Source organism: Syngnathus leptorhynchus, chromosome 12 (genome assembly GCF_054491065.1).
Source record: "Syngnathus leptorhynchus isolate UIUO chromosome 12, UIUO_Slep, whole genome shotgun sequence".
Classification (NCBI taxonomy): domain Eukaryota; kingdom Metazoa; phylum Chordata; class Actinopteri; order Syngnathiformes; family Syngnathidae; genus Syngnathus; species Syngnathus leptorhynchus.
In genome coordinates, this window is record NC_141206.1 from 9,615,955 (window position 1) to 9,637,044 (window position 21,090).

Sequence of the window (21,090 nt, forward strand, 5' to 3'; positions counted from 1 at the left end):
ATATTGCCCTTTTTTCTGCAAGATCATCAAAGGCGAGAGAGCAAGGATGAGAAAAGAAAGATCTATGATTTGCTGCAATGTATTGCCCCAAAAAATTGTTTTGTTTTGATTCTTACTGTATTTTTTCCAATTGTCACAAGAGTTCAGTTTATGATTTATTGTCTTTTTTTCTTTTTTTTTTTTCAGGTCATCTCCACTTTGTCGAGGATCTCCCATCACAGTATTGCACAAATCAAAGGCATCAGGTAAATTTAATTTTTAACGAATCATTTAGCGTTTGACTTCAACGATTTTCTCCCAGGCAAACTATTTAATGCATGGCTTCCACCTTTCACAAAAAAATGAGGTGCTAATTAATCACTCTTTTCGAATTAATTAATACTTAAGACTTGTTAGTGCTTCCAAAAAAATCTTTGTTCATTTTCACCTGTGACTGCAACAGTGCCGAAGTGTCTGAGTCAAGCGACTCCAGTTATATGCCGGCACCATTATTCTCATACAATAAAGAAACGGAGAAAATCATTCACCCTTCTTTTATCAGCCCTAAAATGGGCTTCTGATCCCTCTTCATTTTCTCAAGCGGCTCAGCAGCTCCGGCACGGCATAAAAAGCCATTTTATCCGTTCTGAGTAATGAGTTGATGGCGTGCACCCATTAGGAGCCACGCCAGGAAATGAAGGGAGTGACATCGAAAGTGAGCTCAGGTCTCCCTCACGCTATTAATAAACGTGTTTGCCGTGAGGTGATAAAATTGATGACGTATGACCGCGGTGGAAACTTGCCTCGGAACTTTAATCCTGAGCTATGTTAAATTTTAGCAATTTACCTTCAATTAATTTGTAAATTGGTTTTAAAGGTGAAAATTCTCTAGATGCTCATCGGGTATTATTATCGCAAGCGTTATGAGTCTGAATAGAGTGTTAGGTATTTTAGTAATTACTCTTAAACCAAAACCAAAGTTCTCTTTAACCCAGACCTGGGATATATGATAATCTGGCCCGCGGGCTCCATCGAACCAGTTCAGTCTCTTGACACTCACAAAGTCATTATGAAGTCAGAATGAAAAGTAAAAGCAAGGGTGATACTATTTTTTTTTAAATTGGATTAAAATAAAATGTCCGCCCAAGCAACAAAATGTCGCCTTCAAGTTCTCCCGTTTGAACTGGGGCAGTATCTGGTCAGGTAATTGCCCATGTTGTCTCAAATAATGCTTACAGAAAGCACATCAGGCACTTCATCGATCTTTAAAGTGACCAAAGAGCCGGTGGCTACCTTAAATCTCCCTGTATCAATGCCCGAGACGCATCCATTGACATTCTGTCCGGGTCCATTGATCTCACCTTTGAGGTGGGCTCAGTGCGACGTGGCCTTGGTAGTTCATGTGTCTGTCACCGTCAGGCTTCCTGTTAGCTTGATGCCGTCTTAGGTTTTATTAAAAAAAAAATGAATAAAAACAGCTACATGTTCATCCATTGGCTGCATAACTATTTTCCACCATGTTGATTTCAAAATGTAACATCAACTAATTCTACAAGAACCGTTGTTCCAAACCATGTCATAAAAAGTACTTCAATAGGAAAGGTGACTTTGAAGGAAGCTAGCAGCCCGTATTTAAAAGCCCGGAAAGGACAGGGAATAAGTAGCAACGTGTGCAGGCTGTGGCTTGAGCTTTAGTGATTTATTGAGCGTAGCAGAAGCAAAGTTGCATCCAGGGACACCAAGCTTCTTCCGTGGTCTCCTATTTGAGCCGAATTCCCATCTAATAACTACACCGCTGTTCTGCTCTCTGACAGCGGCTGATCAATGGCTACGGTTCAGCGCGCCGGTGTCCTGCACACGCGTGCCGACAATTCCCTTTATGCCGGGAATTTACCGTATGGACCAAGGAAAATTCAAACATGGCTAGGGGTTTGCTAAATTTATGGGATTAATCAAAAAGGGCTCAGCAATAGGAAAGCAAAGCTGACAAAAGTTCGGATGGTTGGATTTGTTTATTTTCACTGCACAAATCTCTTTAAGGAGGTCATATACAACCTGATCAATACATTTATTGAGTACAACAAAACAAGTGGCATTTACTGTCACAAAGGAGCAAAGCCAATGGAGGCACAGAAAAAAAATAGCTTCTTTTAGTCAAACGGTTGACTTTTCTTCTGAAGAGTAGCGCACGTGAAGACTTGTAAAAAAAAAAAAAAGAAAAGCAAAGCAACTACCGCAACTAGCCGCCTAGCCAATAATGACGGCGAATAGTCAGGAGACAGGCTGTTAGAGGAGATCTGATGAAATTATAAACATAGTCCAATGGCACCTTGTTGCACCATTTAGGAGAAATGAAAACAGCAGCATTAGAGAGTGCTTGGCTCCGCAAAACAACACTGAGGTGATAGATGCAAGGCCGCGGCCCCACAAACTACAATGTAATTAAATTTTGCCCTGTGGGACTCCATTAATAACTTATAATATAGTGTGCATTTCATTGGAGGGGGTCGTCAAATGTGGGTGTGTTATTGCGCTCGGGAGGAAGCGCCCCGGTGCTAGCTTGTGCTCATAACGCTAGTGATGAGAGTTGCATAAATCACATGAAGTTTTGGCGTTGGATTTTCTCAACTAAGGTTTTGAACCGCATTCAGGAACTGATTTCAAGATTGGTATACTTAATTCTTGAGAGTGCGTGTGATAAATGACAGCGATGGCTGACCTTTGGCTAGCTCGCGGAGTGCTCATTAGCTTGATAGCTGTCACTCTGCTCATGTGGATACTGCTTTGAGTACCTCAATATATTTTTAAAATGATGAAAGATTGTGAGCTGATCCAAGACCTGCAATGTCAAGTGCTTTTCTAGATGAACAAAGCACAACAAAATAAAAATGATCCAATAATGAATTTAGTTTAATTACCTTATAAAGATGGAGGCATGTTTACACAATAATACCTGCAGCGATCCCCTGTTGTTTAAACCCACAAATCGGAAAGTCAACCTGGCATTGTCGAATATTAACAATTTCCAATAAAACAGCATGGTCCCTCTTGCTGTAATTGTCATATTTCCTTCTAAAAAGTCACATGGCGCATCGGTTAGCTAACAATAGAATTGGTTTCACATTTAAAGAGTTATTAGAGAATATCTGTAATTGCATTATCGTGCTTTTCTTTATGGTTTAATTTAATAAGCCCCCAAGCAAGAAAATAAATAAACATTTACTTTCTGCTGATAAAATTATTATAGTCTATCATTAAGACACTTTGATACTCCTAACTGAGGTAACCTTAAAAAGTGCCCGCGTTAGATAGTTTGCATTTCGGTTTCACGCGGGCGGTTCACATTATCACCTTAATGATTTTAATAGTCTTAAATTACTTACGACATTGAAGTAATAGCTTCTGATTTGTAGCAATCTGCTCAAATCAAAAGCAACCGCGATGTAATCATGCGCTTGAGAATGTTTGCAGAGAGCACACATCTTTAAAATTCAAAATAAAGTCCCTGTGTTTAATGAGCTAATCGCAAGTCGTTAGGTTTTATGTACCGTCACTTCCGAGTCGTCGTTTTATAGTCGGTGTGTCAACAAGAAGGTGAATGGTATGATTTACGGTAGCACGTTTACGGTTTGCTTTTATTGTCGGCTGTACGACTTGCGGAGCCGTAAGAGTTGACGGATGATCCGTGGGAATCTTCGCTTCCTTCTAATGTTTTGCCTCTGAGAGTCCTTGAAATGTCCAGAAGACACGGCGCCTATTCGTCAGTGTTGCAAAAAAAAAAAGGATGTTTCGTCTCCTCACATCCAGTTTCAGTTCCAAGTTGGCTCTGGCGAGATATTTTTTTTTCTATCTGTCAAAAGCAGTTGGCTGACATGTTTTCTTTATGATTGATGGCTTCTTCTCTGAAAGTGTGATGCACATGGGAGTGACAACCTGACAGAGAAAAACTACCGTTTGGAAAGTGCCTCCAATTTTTATTTTTATTTTTTGCTTTGCAGACCTTTCCCCACAGAAGACACAGCCTTGAATGAGGACGATGTGTACCGGAGTCTTGAGGAGCTGGCGGAGTAAGTTGGCATTCCAACACACACACACAAATATGTCGGTTATATGTCACATGAAAAAGTGACTTCCATTCACGATCTGGAGAAACTCTCAGTCGCTCTGCCCGTTGCCATGGCGACACCAGCAATATTCCTACCCTGGCTGCTTTTTATAACGTGGATGTGTGGGTGAGTCGTTCCCATTTGACAGTGTTCCTTTGGGTGACAACTCAGATTTAATGAAGAATATTTAGTTCTAAAAATATTTGAATATTTAGCTGCAAGATAAGTGCCACTCATCACATGGTGAGAGCGAAAGGGAGAAATGGAAGCATGCATGTTCTATACGGAGCGGAAACGGCAGCCAAGCAGGTTAATACGGGATTAGAGTGCAGTTAATGTGACTCCAATGTGAATAACGAGCAGTAAAAAAAAAAAAAATTGTAGGAATAGCTCCAACCATTTAAAGTGAAGAAATACAAATTAGATTTTTTCTTTTTTACTAAGATGTGGCCCATGATCACAAACTCAAGGCCACCATCTGATCTTATTGACTTAATTATGCGGCTCTGCTCCACAGCTGCTCTTGACCTTTTGGAAAGACCAAGTATGCATTTTGTTTCATCAATCGACGCACACATAATTGATTCATCAGCAGGTCACGGGCAGAACACAGTCGGACACGTTTGGCGCTAGGGCCGTCCGTGCTTGCTGTAAGCCAACATCCAAAAATGTATTAATTAGCGTAACATACTGATATATGGTTTTAAAGAAGTGGAATGAGATGGAGGATAATGATGCTCTTCCTGAGTAATAATCATCCATTTTAGTGACATAATACTCCTCGAGAGTCTCTTAAAGGAGAAAAAGAGGAAAAGTCGAGGCATATGGTTTCATTATAAAACAACAGCTTGCACAGAATATTATCATAAAAGCTCAGCGGCATCATTGTGAAGATGATAAATGATCTGACAAAATATGTTGTAATTAATCTGCAGCGCTGGTCTCAATGCCCAAAATCTCACTTGGTAAATGTTTTTTTAGAAAATAAACCAATTTTAATTTAGAGGGAAAAGGTCCAAAAATGAAAACAAATTGGTCATTCATTGTTAAGTGAAATGTTCTTTTTTTTTCCCCCCCTTTCTGTTTTTATAATTGTTCAAAAATACTATAATAATCAGAATACTCAATTTTGCTCAGTAACTGTGACATGCTGAAACATTCAGCCACCACCACCACCTGATTAAAATCCACCGTCTGCGTGTCACCGAGGCCATCGAGCGACTTGGCTGATTGCGTGCAAACACCCAGCGCACCCTGTGGCTTGTCGCCGTGGTAATCAGACAGAAAATGTAACCTAATTCATGAGTGCTCAGGTTTTCCTTCCTTTCCTGATGTACTGTGATGCATACAAATGCTCATGCATACACGACAATATGAGAATGTATCTCTCTATCATTTCATGTGGCAAAGGCACACACAAAAGAGTTTTCAAACATGCTTAAGGTCATACCACAAGATTCAAAACAGATTTACTGGTCTTCATGTCATATGTTTTGTAATTTGAATGAAGAAATTGAGACCAAATCTTTTTAATGTACTTTTTGCACACACTGTACAGACTACCCATTTTTATTATGACTCATGAGGAAAGATCGATTGAAGCTCGTCTGACTCTCCTCAGCTTTTATATCTGTACTTAATATTTTTTTCTGTGCCATTTAATTTTCATATTCAATTGTCTTGTTTCTCAAAATGCCCCCACCATGTCACACAAGAGTCTCAGCGGAGGCTCATATAATTCCAGAGTTCACGGAGAAGACAGTCAGGGACAGCGTTATTCCCCCCCCATGCCGCCTTCTCAGTATTCAACAGCGCCTTCTTTCCATAATGAAGCAAGCGGAAGCACATTATTTGGAGTGAACCGAGCAACCTCAATTAAAAAACTTCAAACGGACCCTGTATGAGCGTGAAGACAAAGCTGAATATTTGATTGAAAGGCTTTTTTTATCATCTTTTTTTTTCTTACCCTTTTCACACAGGCGGTGAACTCAGGAATTATTATACCAGCAAAGGCAGAGAGCATATGTTCGTTATATCATTTGTATTCATGTAGAAATGTACATTGAATATTAGTAACTAAAAAACAGCAGCATTTGCGTGCTAAGAAAGTCCAAATTTGTTCTCCAGTGAGCACGACCTGGGCGAGGATGACATTTACGACTGCGTCCCGTGCGAGGACGATGGCGACGATATCTACGAGGACATCATTAAGGTGGAAGTACGACAACCCATGGTGAGGCCTTTGAGCTGGATGCCTTCCATATTTTTTTTTGTCATTTATTGCCGGTCTGCTTTGATTTTTGGATTGATTTGCCTTCCTCATGCTGCAGATCAGATACATGCAGGTGAGTAGCTCTGCTTTTTGCCATCAATCTCGGCATCAAAGCGAACCCGGCGAGCCACCATCCTCCCCCGCAGACGACGTCACCGTTGTGTTTAGAAAAAAATCCAAAAAGACGTCCCTCAAGGATGACGTGCCAATTAGCGGCGTAATTAGATGTACACGGCAGCTGCTCCAAAATGTTGACTCAGTCCCCGTGGGAGAAAATGTGACATCGGGGGATGACTACAACACCACAAACAAATAGATCATTGCATGGCATTTATGAAAAAAATTCAATATCATATATTTTATTCAATTTATGTCATTATCGTGCCTCATTTCCCCCAAGAATTATTCCCACAACGCTTCCCTGTCATGTAGCATGCTAAAACCAGTTGCAGGTTGCTATTGATCATCCTTAACTAACGATATATTTTCTGTGCGTTGTAGAAGATGGGCATGACAGAAGACGACAAGCGGAATTGCTGCTTAGTAGAGATCCAGGAGACCGAAGCCAAGTATTATAAGACGCTAGAAGACATCGAGAAGGTGAGGGATGAGTGCAGGTATTTTTTGTTTATTTTTTACGAACCTCGGACTTCAATGTGACGTGCATTTCCGTCAGTGTCTTGTGTGGGCTTGTTCGTAGTACAAAGGCGTCAGCTATTGTCAGCTTCGTTGGAGAGCACAAATGTCACAGGAAGGGATCAATAATGGTTATTACGCAATCGGCCGCCGTGTGAGAAACCGATCCTTCGGGTTTTGACATCACACAGTGACACTCAAAATTACAATCGACACACTTGAAAAATCAAATAAGATTTTTCTAGTCAGTTCATAATGTTTCATCACACATCACGACTCCATTTTGGAAATCAGCATTGCTAACGCATCGGTTCTCGCTCGCGTTGACAGGTTTCATTTGCAAGGTGATGGACAGAAACAAATCACGATCCCGACTAATTTCATTAAACAAAATGTGTATCCTGAGTTTCCAGCATCGCACCGGTATGAGAGAATAAATGAGACTAAGCACCCCTCCTTATGATCACAGGACTCGTTAAGGTTAATTGAGTTGGGGTTAATAAAGCCTTCCGCACTTTGTTAGCATTAGCATGATGGAATGTGACAGGCCGAAAAGTGTACAATGCGCAGGTTTACTTTTTGGACGCAAGAGTGCAATTAAAACTGCATTTGTTTGTAAATACACACTATCATTTTTTTCTTATTAAAGAACTACATGATCCCATTGAGGCAAATTGTGAGTCCACAGGACATGGAGGCCATCTTTGTCAACCTTGAGGTCAGTAAATGCTATGCTAAACATGCTACATTGCATTATTGCTATCCCGTGGTTGCATTTTCAAATGGCACCATCCTATCATTAGCGAGGTATTTTTAGAACAGACCCGCGGGGCGACCTGCGGTGGTCGACCAGGTGCCTGCGAGCAAAAAGAAGTTGTTGTTGCTTTCCAAAGTGACAAACAACTTTGAAAACCTCTTTTTTTTATCCCTCAGGATGTGATCAAAGTACATTTTGCTCTGCTTCGAGCCATTGACCTCAACATGGTCACTGGAGGAAACGGTTTGGGGAAGATCTTCCTTGACTTCAAAGAACGGTTAGTAAATGTTTGATTTCGACCGATGGTGCTGATTTCTACCAATGTGCTTTTTTTCTTCGCTGATATGGTCATTACTGTGAGAGAAAGCCCCCACGGCTTGTTGCATGGCATAATATTTAATATTATTTTTATTTATTACATTATTTTTTTATATTTATTATATTTATTTATATGATTATATTTATTTATTTTATTATTTTTATTTTATTTTATTAAAATGTATTTTTATTAGAACTTGACTTGTTTATTTGCTCCAAACACTTTTGGTCCAGCTTCCATTCATAAACAAATTGCCTAACGGCGTTATTAATATTTACATTTAGTGACATTCTCCAAAATGCAACACGGGGTTATTTTGAGAAAAGAGTTCATTAGATTTGCAGATTTTCTGCGTCACGAGCTTTGACTGGGCCGTCGTGATTGACACGTGAACCCGCCTCATTATGGGGCCACCACCGACTTGTCTCTCCACGGCCATAAACAACGGTGACCAGGGGATTCCAACTCGCTCGTCAGACATCCGGCTAGTGTTCGCGAGGACCTAGCTGGCTAATTAATTTGCTTATCTATGCTTGTAAGTCTCGATGACCTTTCCAACAATGTGCTCGATTCATTTTTCCTCTCATGTTGGCACGAAAGATGAAAAGCCCCTTTTTTTTTTCGTATTTGTCATTGAGCTGAATGCCACGCTGAAAATGTCAGCGGTTCATCACGACCGCAATTCAATTCTTAACCGAATGGAATGGAAAGAGGCAGCTCGAGAAAGTAAATGGCCATCTAAGCACCCTCGTGTTGATATCCTCATCTGCGACATTCCCGGGCTCATTTCCAAAGTAATCTGCCGCCCTGATTTCCTCGCGACGCCTAATCACGACTACGCGATGAGGCTCCTCCAAAGAGCATCTGAACACCACTTACTCCATTTCCCGTGCGTCGTATGAGTTGAACGGAGGTGAGACGCTCCCAATGTCGCGTGTCACAGAGGATTAGCCGCCACTACAACGTGTCACTTGTGGTTTGCCGTGAGATTTCCTTCAGCGATTCGCCTCCGCTCGGAGTCGGCCAAAATTGGGAACAACATTTCCATTACGAGAGATCCGAGGCCAAACTAACAACAATTCTTTGAAACCTTTACTATTTGACTTTTTAGAGACTGCAAACATAGAAAAGGAAATGATGGCTGGTTTGACGGGGTTTGCCCAGAATTGGTGTCAAGTGGAGCGTATGTGATGGACTAATTATGGACTGGGCCAAGGAGAGTCTGCATGGCGCAATGTGCTTATTAGGCCTCTGGCATACATGCGTGGAAGTACCCAGCTTCTGAAGCCAATGAAAGGACTGTTATTAAATTGTAGATATAGTCGCCCCCTTTCCCAACACTGCTTGAAGCCTTAATGGTTTTATTTTGTTGAAATTTGTTCCAGCAGACTTGACTTTCACCAATGCTTTTTATTGACACTGGATGGATTTGTCACGTCAATATTTTCTATTGATGCTTTTAAACCTGCTCCAGAATCAATGCTAAGTTCATTTTTTTGGTCACCATGACGACGAGTAGCGCTAACCCCCGTCTACTCGTTTTGTATTTTCACTCATGGAGTCAGCACTTCATAACAAAACCACACAACATCAATGTTGCCAAAACTTTTGATTATGGTTCAAATTTGGAACACTGCCATTTCAGCATAGCTCATCATTGTAGTTTCCCAGTTGCAGTTCACTCTCAGATCTTCGAGAGTCTCGATTCCACTTCAAGGTTGCCGTGTTAGATTATCATGCCAGGGTGCCAACGCTGCGATCCTTGCCAGCGGCCTACTTTCGACTCAGCGAGCGAGTAGAATGTGTGTCACGTGCAGAGGGGGAACGGCCATGTTGAGCTGACATTGAGCTCCCCCGTGGTTGAACCTCTACATCTATGTCAGCTTTCTATTATGAAATCTAATGAACATGGCCTTCATATCCTCACCGCTCAAAATTAGCTAGTATTTTTTTTCCTCTCCATATCCCGATACGGGAAACAGAATCAAGGCCCGGCTTCAATTGGCCCTCAGTCATTCCATTTTATTGGCAAGACCCCTCCAAATATTGCCCCGGGATTCAAATGTAGTCATTACTTATTCATGTTATTCACCATTCAGTCCAAATTATAATACATTTATTCACATATTCATTCATCCACTCCCCGTTGTGGGAAATTGCTCCTTGGCTCACATTTTGTCGTAAATCTTAAAAAATGAATGTGTAGGACATTGTCTTAACTACTCTGCGGCAATAATTGCTTTCAAGTCGATTCCGGGCCGTCTGTTTTTTTTTTTTTTTTGAGTGTTTCCACAAAGAGATATTCATCCCTCCCGACAATTTAAAATTAACATTTCCTGGCATATGTTGCGTCAGGTTTTAAACGGATTTCATCACTTTATTTCTCAGCAATTATTTTGTGATTGAACATTTTGTGCTTTGTTGCAATTATCAAAGGACAACCAAAAACTCATTGATTGTCTCTTCAGGTTATTAATCTATGGCCAATACTGCAGCCACATGGAGAACGCCCAGAAGACACTGGATGAACTAATAGCGACACGGGAGGATGTCAAGATCAAAGTCGAGGTAATCACCTCTAACAATTATTAAATAGCACAAAAAAGCAAATAGGTGAGTTTTAAAGCAGTCGCCAAATGTTAGTTTTAAATAAGAATCTGTAAATTCACAGAAAGGCACAGGGAATCCCTCTTTGTACGGTGATACAAACACTTCTCAGTCATGTGACACAATAAAGCCGTTTAAAGACGAATAAGCCTCGCCTGTTACTGCAGAGTTATGGAAGCTTGAAAACACACCGAGACACACAAACCGCTATGAGGGAGCCTTAAAGGCCCACAGTTTTTTTTTTTTTGGAAGCACGCCATTTGGTTTTGTCAAAGGAACCTTCACATTAGCTTGGGCGACATTTATGCCACAAATAGCTGGCACCGCAAGTGTTTTTGTGCACTCAAAGAAGAAACCGACTTCATTGTTGCAAATGGAATCTCCACGCTAAAATACCGAAGCGTTGCTACTACGACAACCGAGTAGCATAAATTGTTAAGCGGGAATGCGTGTCTCTTAATTGGCTTAGGAAATACAACATTTAATAAACAGTGTGTGTTGTTGTTGCTGCTTTACAGGAATGTACGATGAAAGTGCAGGAAGGCAAATTCAAGCTGCAGGATCTTCTGGTGGTTCCCATGCAGAGGGTACTCAAGTATCACTTACTGCTGAAGGTAGGTAGGAAAATGAAGCTTCAAAATTGCTTCATGAATCAGTCAGCGCTCACTTAGATATTTCATCCAATTTGGGTTACTTTTGAAGCAGCAAGCTTTAAGATTGCTTGAGTAGTTATAATCACATCAGGTATAAACAGAATTTTTGTTTTGTGTGGGCACTGAGCAATATTTCACCCTTGGTAGGACTGAATGTTGTTGGTTACTGAATGAGTCATGTTTGTATTTATTTATTTATATCAGTAAATATTTGTATGAGCATCAGGTGTGATTCTCACCTTGAAGTGTGCCGGCTCAGAATTTATATTTTGATGAAAGAAATAACGGACTATTTGACACGTGTGCCATCACATTAGAGTTCATGATGTGACACATAATGGCAAAGTGCTTAGCTGATAGAAGGTCCAGGCAGTTCTGGGACTTCTCTATCAGTGTGAATGGAACCCCCCCCCCGCAGTTCCGAGTTGCAGCCAGGCACTAAGGTCAAATCAAGCGTGAACTAATGCGATTAAGCTCAGCCCATTTCACCGCTCTTCGGCGCTTTTCAGGAAGGCGTCGTACATACAAGTTTATTGCTTGTTGTGTGTCCGACAGCGGGACACAAGCAACATTTTTTTTTTTTTTTTATTCTATCGTGGCTCAAACGGACGTTATATAAAATATCTATAGAAAAAGACGATATTTACCTTTACAATTTGACTTTGTTGTGACTTTCTGACCTCAGTATCTATATATTTCAATTTATAGGAATATCATTTTTGCCCATCATCTCCTTTCCCCACTCACAATGATTTATTGGTCCAAATCTCATTGCAGCTCGACGGCATTTCATACATCACTGCAGCATTTAATTACTTCCCTCTCGGTGGAAGAGACAAAAAGCAATTGCAGAACATAAAGATGCGGAATGTTTGTCTGTGGGAGGCCATAGTTGTGGTTCTCTTGTTACTGCAATTTCGCAACTGGAGTCTTCTTACAACTGACTCTGATGTCATCCTTTTTGTTTTTTTGTTTTATGTATTGTATGTTGCCCCGGTTTTTGGTTTCATTGTACTCTGGGCGATATCAGAGTCGGTTCTATAATCAGAGCTAATATAGTCAATGTTAAAGATTCTTTTTTTACTTTACAGGAACTTCTGAGTCACTCGACGGACCGACCAGAGAGACAACAATTAAAGGAAGCACTGGAGGCTATGCAGGTCTGTGTTCCTAATATTTGCGATTGATTTTAAATGAAAAATTAAGGGGTTTTTTTTGTGTGTGTGTGTGTGTGTGTGTGTGTGTGTGTGTGTGTGTGTGTGTGTGTGTGTGTGTGTGTGTGTGTGTGTGTGTGTGTGTGTGTGTGTGTGTGTGTGTGTGTGTGTGTGTGTGTGTGTGTGTGTGTGTGTGTGTGTGTGTGTGTGTGTGTGTGTGTGTGTGTGTGTGTGTGCGTGCGTGCGTGTGTGCTGTCAGGACTTGGCCATGTACATCAATGAGGTCAAGCGGGACAATGAGACACTGAAGAAAATAAGTGAATTCCAAAGTTCGATAGAAAATCTTGTAAGTATTTTCACTTGGTCATTAATACACTTCTTTAAAATAAGGAGTTCGCTAGTCAGTAGGCTTTTGGGTCAATCTTGAACGGAGTGCCATCGAGAAAAGTCGGAAAGTACAACAACTGATTCATGAAGCACATTCGAAGCTTCACTAGTTCTAATCAACTAATTGCTTCAACCTTTTTTTTGGTACAATGTTAGAGGCATATGTGTTTTTTTTCCACAAATGAATGACCTCGGGTAGATTTTTGTTGCAATTTGACAGTATTTTACTGTACTTCTGATGGAGATGTATAATTTCTTACCATCTATTTGGATTCTCAGTGAGCTTCCCTGTGCTTCTGAATTATTTATAGTCTCTCATTAGTGATAACAATCAGTGAATTGACCCCGACTGTGTGTGTGTGTGTGTGTGTGTGTGTGTGTGTGTGTGTGTGTGTGTGTGTGTGTGTGTGTGTGTGTGTGTGTGTGTGTGTGTGTGTGTGTGTGTGTGTGTGCGTGTGCGTGTGCGTGTGCGACCTAAGCAGCAAGTGAAGCTGGTGGAGTACGGAAGGCCAAAGATAGATGGCGAGCTGAAGGTCTGCTCCATCGTCAATCGTACCAAACAGGACCGGTGAGTCTCGACAAAGACGAAGGAAAAACCGATGCATGACTGAAGATTGACTAACGTGTATTTTCAGGTATATATTCCTATTTGATAAAGTGGTGATTGTCTGCAAGAGGAAAGGTTATAGCTACGAGCTGAAAGAGATTATCGAACTGCAGTTGTATAAAATGTCTGACGACCCCATGAACAACAGAGACATGAAAAAGGTAAAAAGTCTCGTTTACAATTTTTAGAACGTGCGGCGGTAATCGTGGCGGCCTTAGTACTTGGAAGAAAAGCTTTGACGTGCTAGTTGTGCTCATCCATGCTTGAGAAATCATGTAAAGGCAACACATGGTCATGAGTCATAAAAATGTCAATCAGAGCATATGGCAGCGAGTCTAACGTGGCTTTTTTTTGTTTTCAATCTGCATGTGTTTCCATGTCGCATGTGTAACTGGGTCTTTTTATGGTGTCTTTCTTTTTGCATGCTTACCAGTCAAGTGGAAAAATGGTAAGCCCCAAGTGCCTCTTTCATTGAACTCATTGTTTCACAATGGTGCCGGTGTTTATTTTGGGTGTCATGTGGCAAATGCACGCATCTTACTCTCAAGCATTGCTAAAGCATGTACAACATCACAGAGTTATGAATAAATGAGTTAAGTGGGACTGTTTTATTTCATCTGGCCTTTGCATGGATTCACATCATTGCCATCTGCTATTTACTCGTGTTTTGTCTTCAGTGGTCTTACGGATTCTACCTGATCCACCTGCAAGGGAAGCAGGGCTTCCAGTTCTTTTGTAAAACAGAAGATACAAAGAGAAAATGGATGGAGCAGTTTGAAATGGCCATGTGAGTTTGAGCGCACTTTTGTGCATTTATTCTTCATGACCTCAATCCATCAAATTATGGGCTGATATTTTCTTCACAGGTCCAACATCAAACCGGAGAGAGCGACGGCTAACCAGCATAACTTCCAAATGCACACGTTTGATAAGAACACAAATTGTCGAGCCTGCAAGATGCTACTGAGGTAACAAACGCAGCAAGGCGATCCTTTAAGAGTGTTTTCTTGTTTTTGCATTTCATCAAATTTCCATGATCCAAAGCCAGATGTGAAATAAATCCAGCCTCAACAATTTGGGGAAATGAAGCAGAATGAGGCTGACAGCTATATTTTTAAACATGTAAGAGTGCCCAAGCGTCAGAGTGGGGGATAACCCGTGTCATAGAATCAATGTGTCTGCCTCTGCCACACCAGACTGAGCAGTGCAGAGTTGGCTTGGCTAAACTCCACTTTGTGTATTGACCCACAAATTTCATGGCCAACCTGACCTCGATTCCCAGCCTGTCGAAAAGGCTCGGGCCAATATTCTGGGCTACCTGCTACATACTAATTACTCGTGGGGCACAAAATGACAACGTGTGATGGATAGAATTGTTGAAATTCAGCATGTTCTTTAAGATCTATATTTTTATTGAAAATGTGTCACAGTAGATTTACTGTAAACAGCATGAAATGTTTTTTTTTTTTTAGCCCTGCAGGGAAATTGTTGTGTCATAAGGTTCATTTGGACATGACGTGATGTGTGTGTGTGTATCCGTTAGGGGCATCTTCTATCAGGGTTACTTTTGCTCTCGGTGTGGAACAGGTGCACATAAAGAGTGTCTGGAAGTCATCACCATCTGCAAAATCAGTAAGTTATTCTTATTTTTATTTTATTATCAGCATCATCCTCTCTGACTTCCTCTTCCGTTTCTTTGATTGATTTCAGATCCTCTTGACTTGGTGAGTAGATGGAAACACTATACAGTTATGCATGGTGGAAATGATCTGTAAAGACTCTTGAGTAATTATCCTGCTAATTTCTTTTTTATATTTTTTTTTATCATTTGCAGGAACCTGGAATTTCCTCTGGTGAGTGCACTCACTCACTCACTGCTGTGGAAGCATAGCTCTTTACTGTCATCTTGTGGCGGGAGTTATTTCCTTAACACGTTCAACCCTTCTATTCTGGGTTTATTTGGAAGTTTAATTATTCAAAAAAAAAAAAAAAATTCCAGGCCCCAAGATGGTAGCAGTGAGAAACTACCACGGTACACCAGCACCCCCGGGGAAGACAGCTCTGTCCTTTCAAACGGGAGACTACATCGAGCTGCTGAAAGGGGAGCCTGACACCGCGTGGTGGGAGGTAAAGCAGACGCCTCGCTGTTTTATTTTTACAAAATGACTGACAGTCGGCAGCACGCATCCTTTTCATAGTTGAAGGTATAATTAATCATCATCTTCAAAGGTTCATCAAGTTCATTCCGCTTTGCTTTATACTTGATTTTATATAACAAATTGCTTTGTATCATCGATAATTATCTTGTCTCTCAGGGAAGGTTGATCCAAACGCAAAAGAATGGCTTCTTCCCCAGTTCCTGCGTGAAACCGTACCTCGACCCAAAGGTGAGTCGGCCGTGTCCAGCAACAGGCGAACTTTTACATTTTGGACGACTTGACCGTGTTGTATTCGTGACAGCCCTTCCAGTCAATATCCAGCAGGCAGTCGTCAAGGGACGCCGACTACTACGGTTATCCATGGTAAGGCCCGAAACTTTTATTTTGTTCTTCCCTGTTTTCCACAAGGTACAATCTCAATGAACAGGGAACCTTTTTGAAACGTGCGTTCTGTTGTATCCTTAATCCGTTCATTCTGTCAGCTCCATTAGCGTCGACAAGCTTTGATGAACAATTTGACGGCTCCTGTCAAAAGATGAATTACGACACGACCGCTTGATGTCGCGCGAGTCGTGACATGAAACGACTCTCCTTTTATTCTCTGCTCCTCGCGATAGGTTTGCGGGAAACATGGAACGCCAGCAAGCTGACAACCTCTTAAAATCCCACAGCAGCGGGACCTACCTCATCAGGGAGCGGACAGCTGAAGCTGAGAGGTTCGCCATCAGCATCAAGTAAGTTTGATTTTATCAAGGGGGTGAAAATTAGCAATTTGATGGCTTTTGTCAACCAACGGTCGTGATCAAGTCGTTCACTCAGTCAGAAGAAAAATCACAATAGGTTGTCGTTCCGCCTCGCAGATTTAACGATGAAGTGAAACACATTAAAGTCATTGAGAAAGACAGCTGGATTCACATCACCGAGGCCAAGAAGTTTGAGAGCCTTTTGGTAAATACCCAACACAGAAGATGCGCACCCCGTGATGAATCAAAACAAAGACTCCATTGATTTTGTTGTGCTGCCCAACAGGAGCTCGTGGAGTATTATCAATCCCATTCCCTCAAAGAGAGCTTCAAGCTGCTAGATACCACCTTGCGATATCCCTACAAGGCGAGGGAGCGTTCGTTGACACGGAGCAGCTCCCGCTCGCCAGGTAAGCCTTCTGCCAGTCGGCCTGTATGGTTTTCTGAATTCTGCCGTGCACTTTAAAGTGGGTTAAAAACACATTTGTAAGTTAGTTGTTGTTTTGTCCCTCTCTCCACAGTTTGACGTCGTGATGGGCAAACGAAGCTTCAAATGTTCTTCATGGAACAGTTGTATTTTTTCACTCCTCTAGATGGCACTGTTGGTTTGAACAGAGAGGTTGAAAAAACATCAAAAGTTAATGTGCTTTCAGCTCAATGTTTAACAGAGAGCGCCATCTAGAGGAGTAAGAAAATACAACTGGTTCATGAAGCACATTTGAAGCTTCATTTTTCGCAGCACTGTCATGTGTACTTTAGACATAAAATTGTCCCTGCTTTTTTTGCCTTCAGCTTTGCTTGCACTTCAACACATTTCCAAACTTTCTTTCCTTTTTTTTTTTCTTCCCCCTTTCTTTCCTCCTCTTAGCAGCCACCTGCGCCTCCTACAACTTCTCCTTCCTCAGTCCGCAGGGCCTGAATTTCTCCTCTCAGAGCTCGGCTCCTTTTTGGTCAGGTACCGGCTTACTTGTGATTCTCGCCTCTTTTTATCTTGCCTCAAGTTGTCGCTTGTCCCGAAACGCGTTACTTCTGCTACCTTGTTCATTTTATTACTGAGACTTCAGTCTTCCCTGGGTGGTATTCCCTCATTAATTCAAGAAAAGGAAACCAATTTCCTCTCCTGTGATGAAACAATTTACTGTGAGGCTACATTGGGTCACACTGGATACTGAATTTTTTTTTTCTTCGCCATTCATATTCAGTACGAATAATTAGTGTCTCCAAGTGCAAGTCTGAACTTTCACCTGCCAGCCTGAGATGGTCTTATTTAAAATTCATGAATAATAGCTTAGCGTGCTACTTCCAAGGGTCATGTGTGTTGATCTCTGTTTTATCTGCGTGACATTTTTCAGTGTTTACACCTCGCGTTGTGAGTACAGCCGTGGCCAGGTATAACTTTGCGGCACGAGACATGAGAGAACTGTCGCTGCGAGAAGGAGACGTTGTCAAAATATACAGCAAAATCGGAGGGGACCAAGGATGGTGGAAAGGCGAGGCCAATGGACGGGTGAGTAAACCGTTGGAGTTTTACCGTGGCTTCGTTCATCCCTTTGATTCACGTATATATATGAATTGTTTAAATTAAGGAATCTTAAATTATTTTTATTATTATATTATATTATATTATATTATATATTATTATGTTTATGTTTGCACCACAGTATGTTGTAATATTTTACGTGACTAAAACCGGTGGGGACTATAGAGTATATTTTTCAGTGTACGCACTTCATGAAAGGTTCGCACTCGATAAATCTGTCACTGTGCCATCCATCTCCCATAGCGTTTTGTTTTTCCATTTTGCCTCAATTTACATTGTGGGTTGCACGCACTATTTATCTAAGTCATCACTTCTATTGTAGTAAAATGGCTTAAGAGACATCTGGTGCCCAGGTGGGGCACAGTTCTTCCTGCCCCGAATTAATGATCATCACTAAATGCATTCAAGCACCAAGAGAAACATTTGGTCAATTTGAGCATTTAATCAGCAATGACTTGTCCGAGATTCATTCAAAGTTGCATTTCCATGGTCAAACATCACTGAATAATGAAACAACCATTTACTTCTCTGCTGTTTTTTTTTTTTTTCTGGAACATCCACACTGTGTCACGCAACAAGTAAGAAAACTTTGTTGCTTAGCAACAGGTCAAGTAGTGCTCCACGTGAAGCCTTAAAAGAAGACAGATGTGGCTGCTTCAGCCGAGCATGCAGTGTTCTGAAAATAATGCAAATATCTTTCTGGCGTCGTATGCATGGTCGGTTGCCTTCTGATAAGTTCATCGTTCACGAGATCAAAAAGAGATGTGAAGCCGCATTTCTATCAGCGTCATTTGTCCAGTATGAATTATTGTTTTGGTTTTCAGATTGGGTGGTTTCCCTCAACCTATGTGGATGAAGAAGGAGTCCAGTAAGGGCTGGATCTTGCCCACCTGGTACCCTTTACAAAAAATAAATACAAAAAAAAAAAAAAATCAGGAAACATCTTTAAATGTATCTATCTGCTGATCTCAGAGGAAAACGCCTCATTCACTCTCCAGGAAAGAAGCTTTTTTGTTTTTGCCATTGTCGATGCTTCTGCTGGATCGCAAGCACCTTGCCACCATGCCCCCCCCCCCCCCCCCGTCTTCAAGTTTGCCTCGGCTTTGCTCGATTCACGGGATCCCTCGTTCATTCCTGTACGGATAAGAGCGGAATCGCAAAAACAGACTGTGGATAGCTTTACTCTGGAAAAAAAAAAAAAAAAACTTGCGGACCTCTGCGAGGTGGAATAATTGTACAGTATAGATAATTTATTGAATAGAGATTATTATCATGACTGTGGTTATTTGTGGGGATTTCGCAACAGCAGAGAAATCTGCAAAGAAAATGAGGAGCGAGAGAGAAAAACAAAACAGATGCTCTTTTTCTTTTCACATTGACAGATTTTGCCTTAGTTGTCATGGTGATGCCTTGTGGGTTGACTCCAGTGGAAGGAAAAAGACTTTGTTGACTGGCTTGGCTTCTCATGCATGCATGTGTCCGTCCGTGCGCAGCCCACACAAACACCAATGTACAGTTCGGTGCCTTTCAAAGACTGCTTCCAACCTCAACGTCAGACGGTAAACAACATTTGCCATCCACGAAAAGGACAAATTGTGCACATGCAAAAGAGAAAAAAAATGGAACTCTAGAATGGACGGTAGTTGAGTCACTGAATGCAACTAAGGGGAAGACATTATGGATTCACAAAAATACAGTCGTACTTTTTTTTTTATAGTAAACAATCACAGTTCACATCAGTTTTGCAGTTTATTATCAGCAGGATATGAAAGGGAAGCAACTTGGGACAACGAAGCTTCAAATGTGCTTCATGAACCAGTTGTATATTTGGATTTCTCGAGATGGCACTGTTGGTTTATCCAGAGAGGATTAAAAAATACTGCAGTGCCATCTAGAGGACTCAAAAAATATACCAACTGGTTCATGAAGCACATTTGAAGCTTCATTTTCCTATCTGTAGTAACAAAACTTCACTGCTACAGCTAATGTTGTTTTTTTTAATCCAACTGAACCGATCGGCAATTATGGCCATTTTCTTTTTTACTGTCTGCATGGAATTTTATTTCCGTTGTATGCTGCCTTATGGATTTTTTTATTTTTTTTTACGGATGATCAGGTGACCAGATGTGTTTCTTCCCGGTTGTCACATGTGAAAATCCTCTTTGGTCGGTGCTGTGTCAACTGAGAATTAAACTGCCATAAAAGAAGTGTGTGTGGATGACTAAGCGTGTATGTGTGTGTGGGCGCATTTGCGTACTAATCATCTGTAATCTGCTCATACTCGGAAAACTGCGGGGGTGTGATACAGTGCCAAGTGTTTCAGTTTAACTCTGGTGATTGTTTAGCAATCTATGCATAGATTTACGATCATATAGAGTGAGAGTGACATTTCCTTGCCGCTGTCCCCAGGTATCACATGGTTTTATACTTGCACCACATCATCATATTTATTGACAGCTTATTTCTGGAATCGTGTCCATTTCATAACAAAGAAGATTTTCAGGTTGTCTCGATTCAGCCCATGGACAAGAAGAGCCCGACGCATGTAGCTATTGAAATTTTAACTCCTCTCAGTACATTCTGGAAAAAAAAAATATCTGTACGTCATTGTGCACATTTTTGGTTGAATGGTTTCTAAATGAGGTCTATCATGGAATAAATATTTCAAATATTTACACAGCATATTTTGTGTCATGTTTGGCCTCGTGTCTCTGAATTTGTTTTTCATGCTGGTTTCAAAAATGTGTTTCTTTCATCAAATTAATCATCAAAATGACTCAATTTGTTACGAAATTACCTTAGTCCCTACAAATTATTATTTTTTTCTGTTGTTTTTGCTGTCTTTATATTTGATAATTACCATTACATGTAGCCTGGAGCATTTTGTTTTCTTGCTTTTCCTGCGACAAAAAAAGAAAAAACAAATCCAGCTTGATGACTCATTACTATTTTGCGTCGGGCAATGTGTTTACCTGCAAAATCTTATGGCATATGAGAGGAGCCAATGTCATGGTTCTCACGTGTGCCTTGTCGATACGATGATGCATTTTGAAGACCTCAACATCACAGACATGGTAAAGGTGGCATGAGGTGCTTCTGTCTTGTTTTGCCAGCTCTGTCCTCCCACGCTCCTCATCTTAATGTCTGCGTTGGAAGAACGTAGGCCTTTCT

General features: G+C 41.1%; 1 protein-coding gene across 1 annotated transcript in view; it reads left to right on the top strand.

The window, feature by feature from the left end:
• The window catches only part of vav2 (vav guanine nucleotide exchange factor 2), a 67,561-nt gene extending 46,882 nt beyond the window's left edge, over positions 1-20,679 (top strand). Inside the window, exons 3-29 of the mRNA XM_085925974.1 lie at positions 187-245; positions 3,978-4,046; positions 6,213-6,318; positions 6,859-6,957; positions 7,643-7,711; positions 7,927-8,027; positions 10,538-10,637; positions 11,195-11,290; positions 12,421-12,489; positions 12,743-12,829; positions 13,350-13,438; positions 13,506-13,638; positions 13,911-13,925; positions 14,155-14,264; positions 14,344-14,445; positions 15,021-15,109; positions 15,188-15,201; positions 15,312-15,330; positions 15,477-15,604; positions 15,793-15,864; positions 15,938-15,999; positions 16,254-16,370; positions 16,497-16,584; positions 16,666-16,789; positions 17,248-17,334; positions 17,732-17,886; positions 18,744-20,679. Of these exons, the coding sequence (XP_085782100.1) occupies positions 187-245; positions 3,978-4,046; positions 6,213-6,318; positions 6,859-6,957; positions 7,643-7,711; positions 7,927-8,027; positions 10,538-10,637; positions 11,195-11,290; positions 12,421-12,489; positions 12,743-12,829; positions 13,350-13,438; positions 13,506-13,638; positions 13,911-13,925; positions 14,155-14,264; positions 14,344-14,445; positions 15,021-15,109; positions 15,188-15,201; positions 15,312-15,330; positions 15,477-15,604; positions 15,793-15,864; positions 15,938-15,999; positions 16,254-16,370; positions 16,497-16,584; positions 16,666-16,789; positions 17,248-17,334; positions 17,732-17,886; positions 18,744-18,791 (2,307 nt within the window). The 3' untranslated portion in view covers positions 18,792-20,679. The remainder of the gene's footprint in view (positions 1-186; positions 246-3,977; positions 4,047-6,212; positions 6,319-6,858; positions 6,958-7,642; positions 7,712-7,926; positions 8,028-10,537; positions 10,638-11,194; positions 11,291-12,420; positions 12,490-12,742; positions 12,830-13,349; positions 13,439-13,505; positions 13,639-13,910; positions 13,926-14,154; positions 14,265-14,343; positions 14,446-15,020; positions 15,110-15,187; positions 15,202-15,311; positions 15,331-15,476; positions 15,605-15,792; positions 15,865-15,937; positions 16,000-16,253; positions 16,371-16,496; positions 16,585-16,665; positions 16,790-17,247; positions 17,335-17,731; positions 17,887-18,743) is intronic.
• Positions 20,680-21,090: the final 411 nt, after the last annotated feature.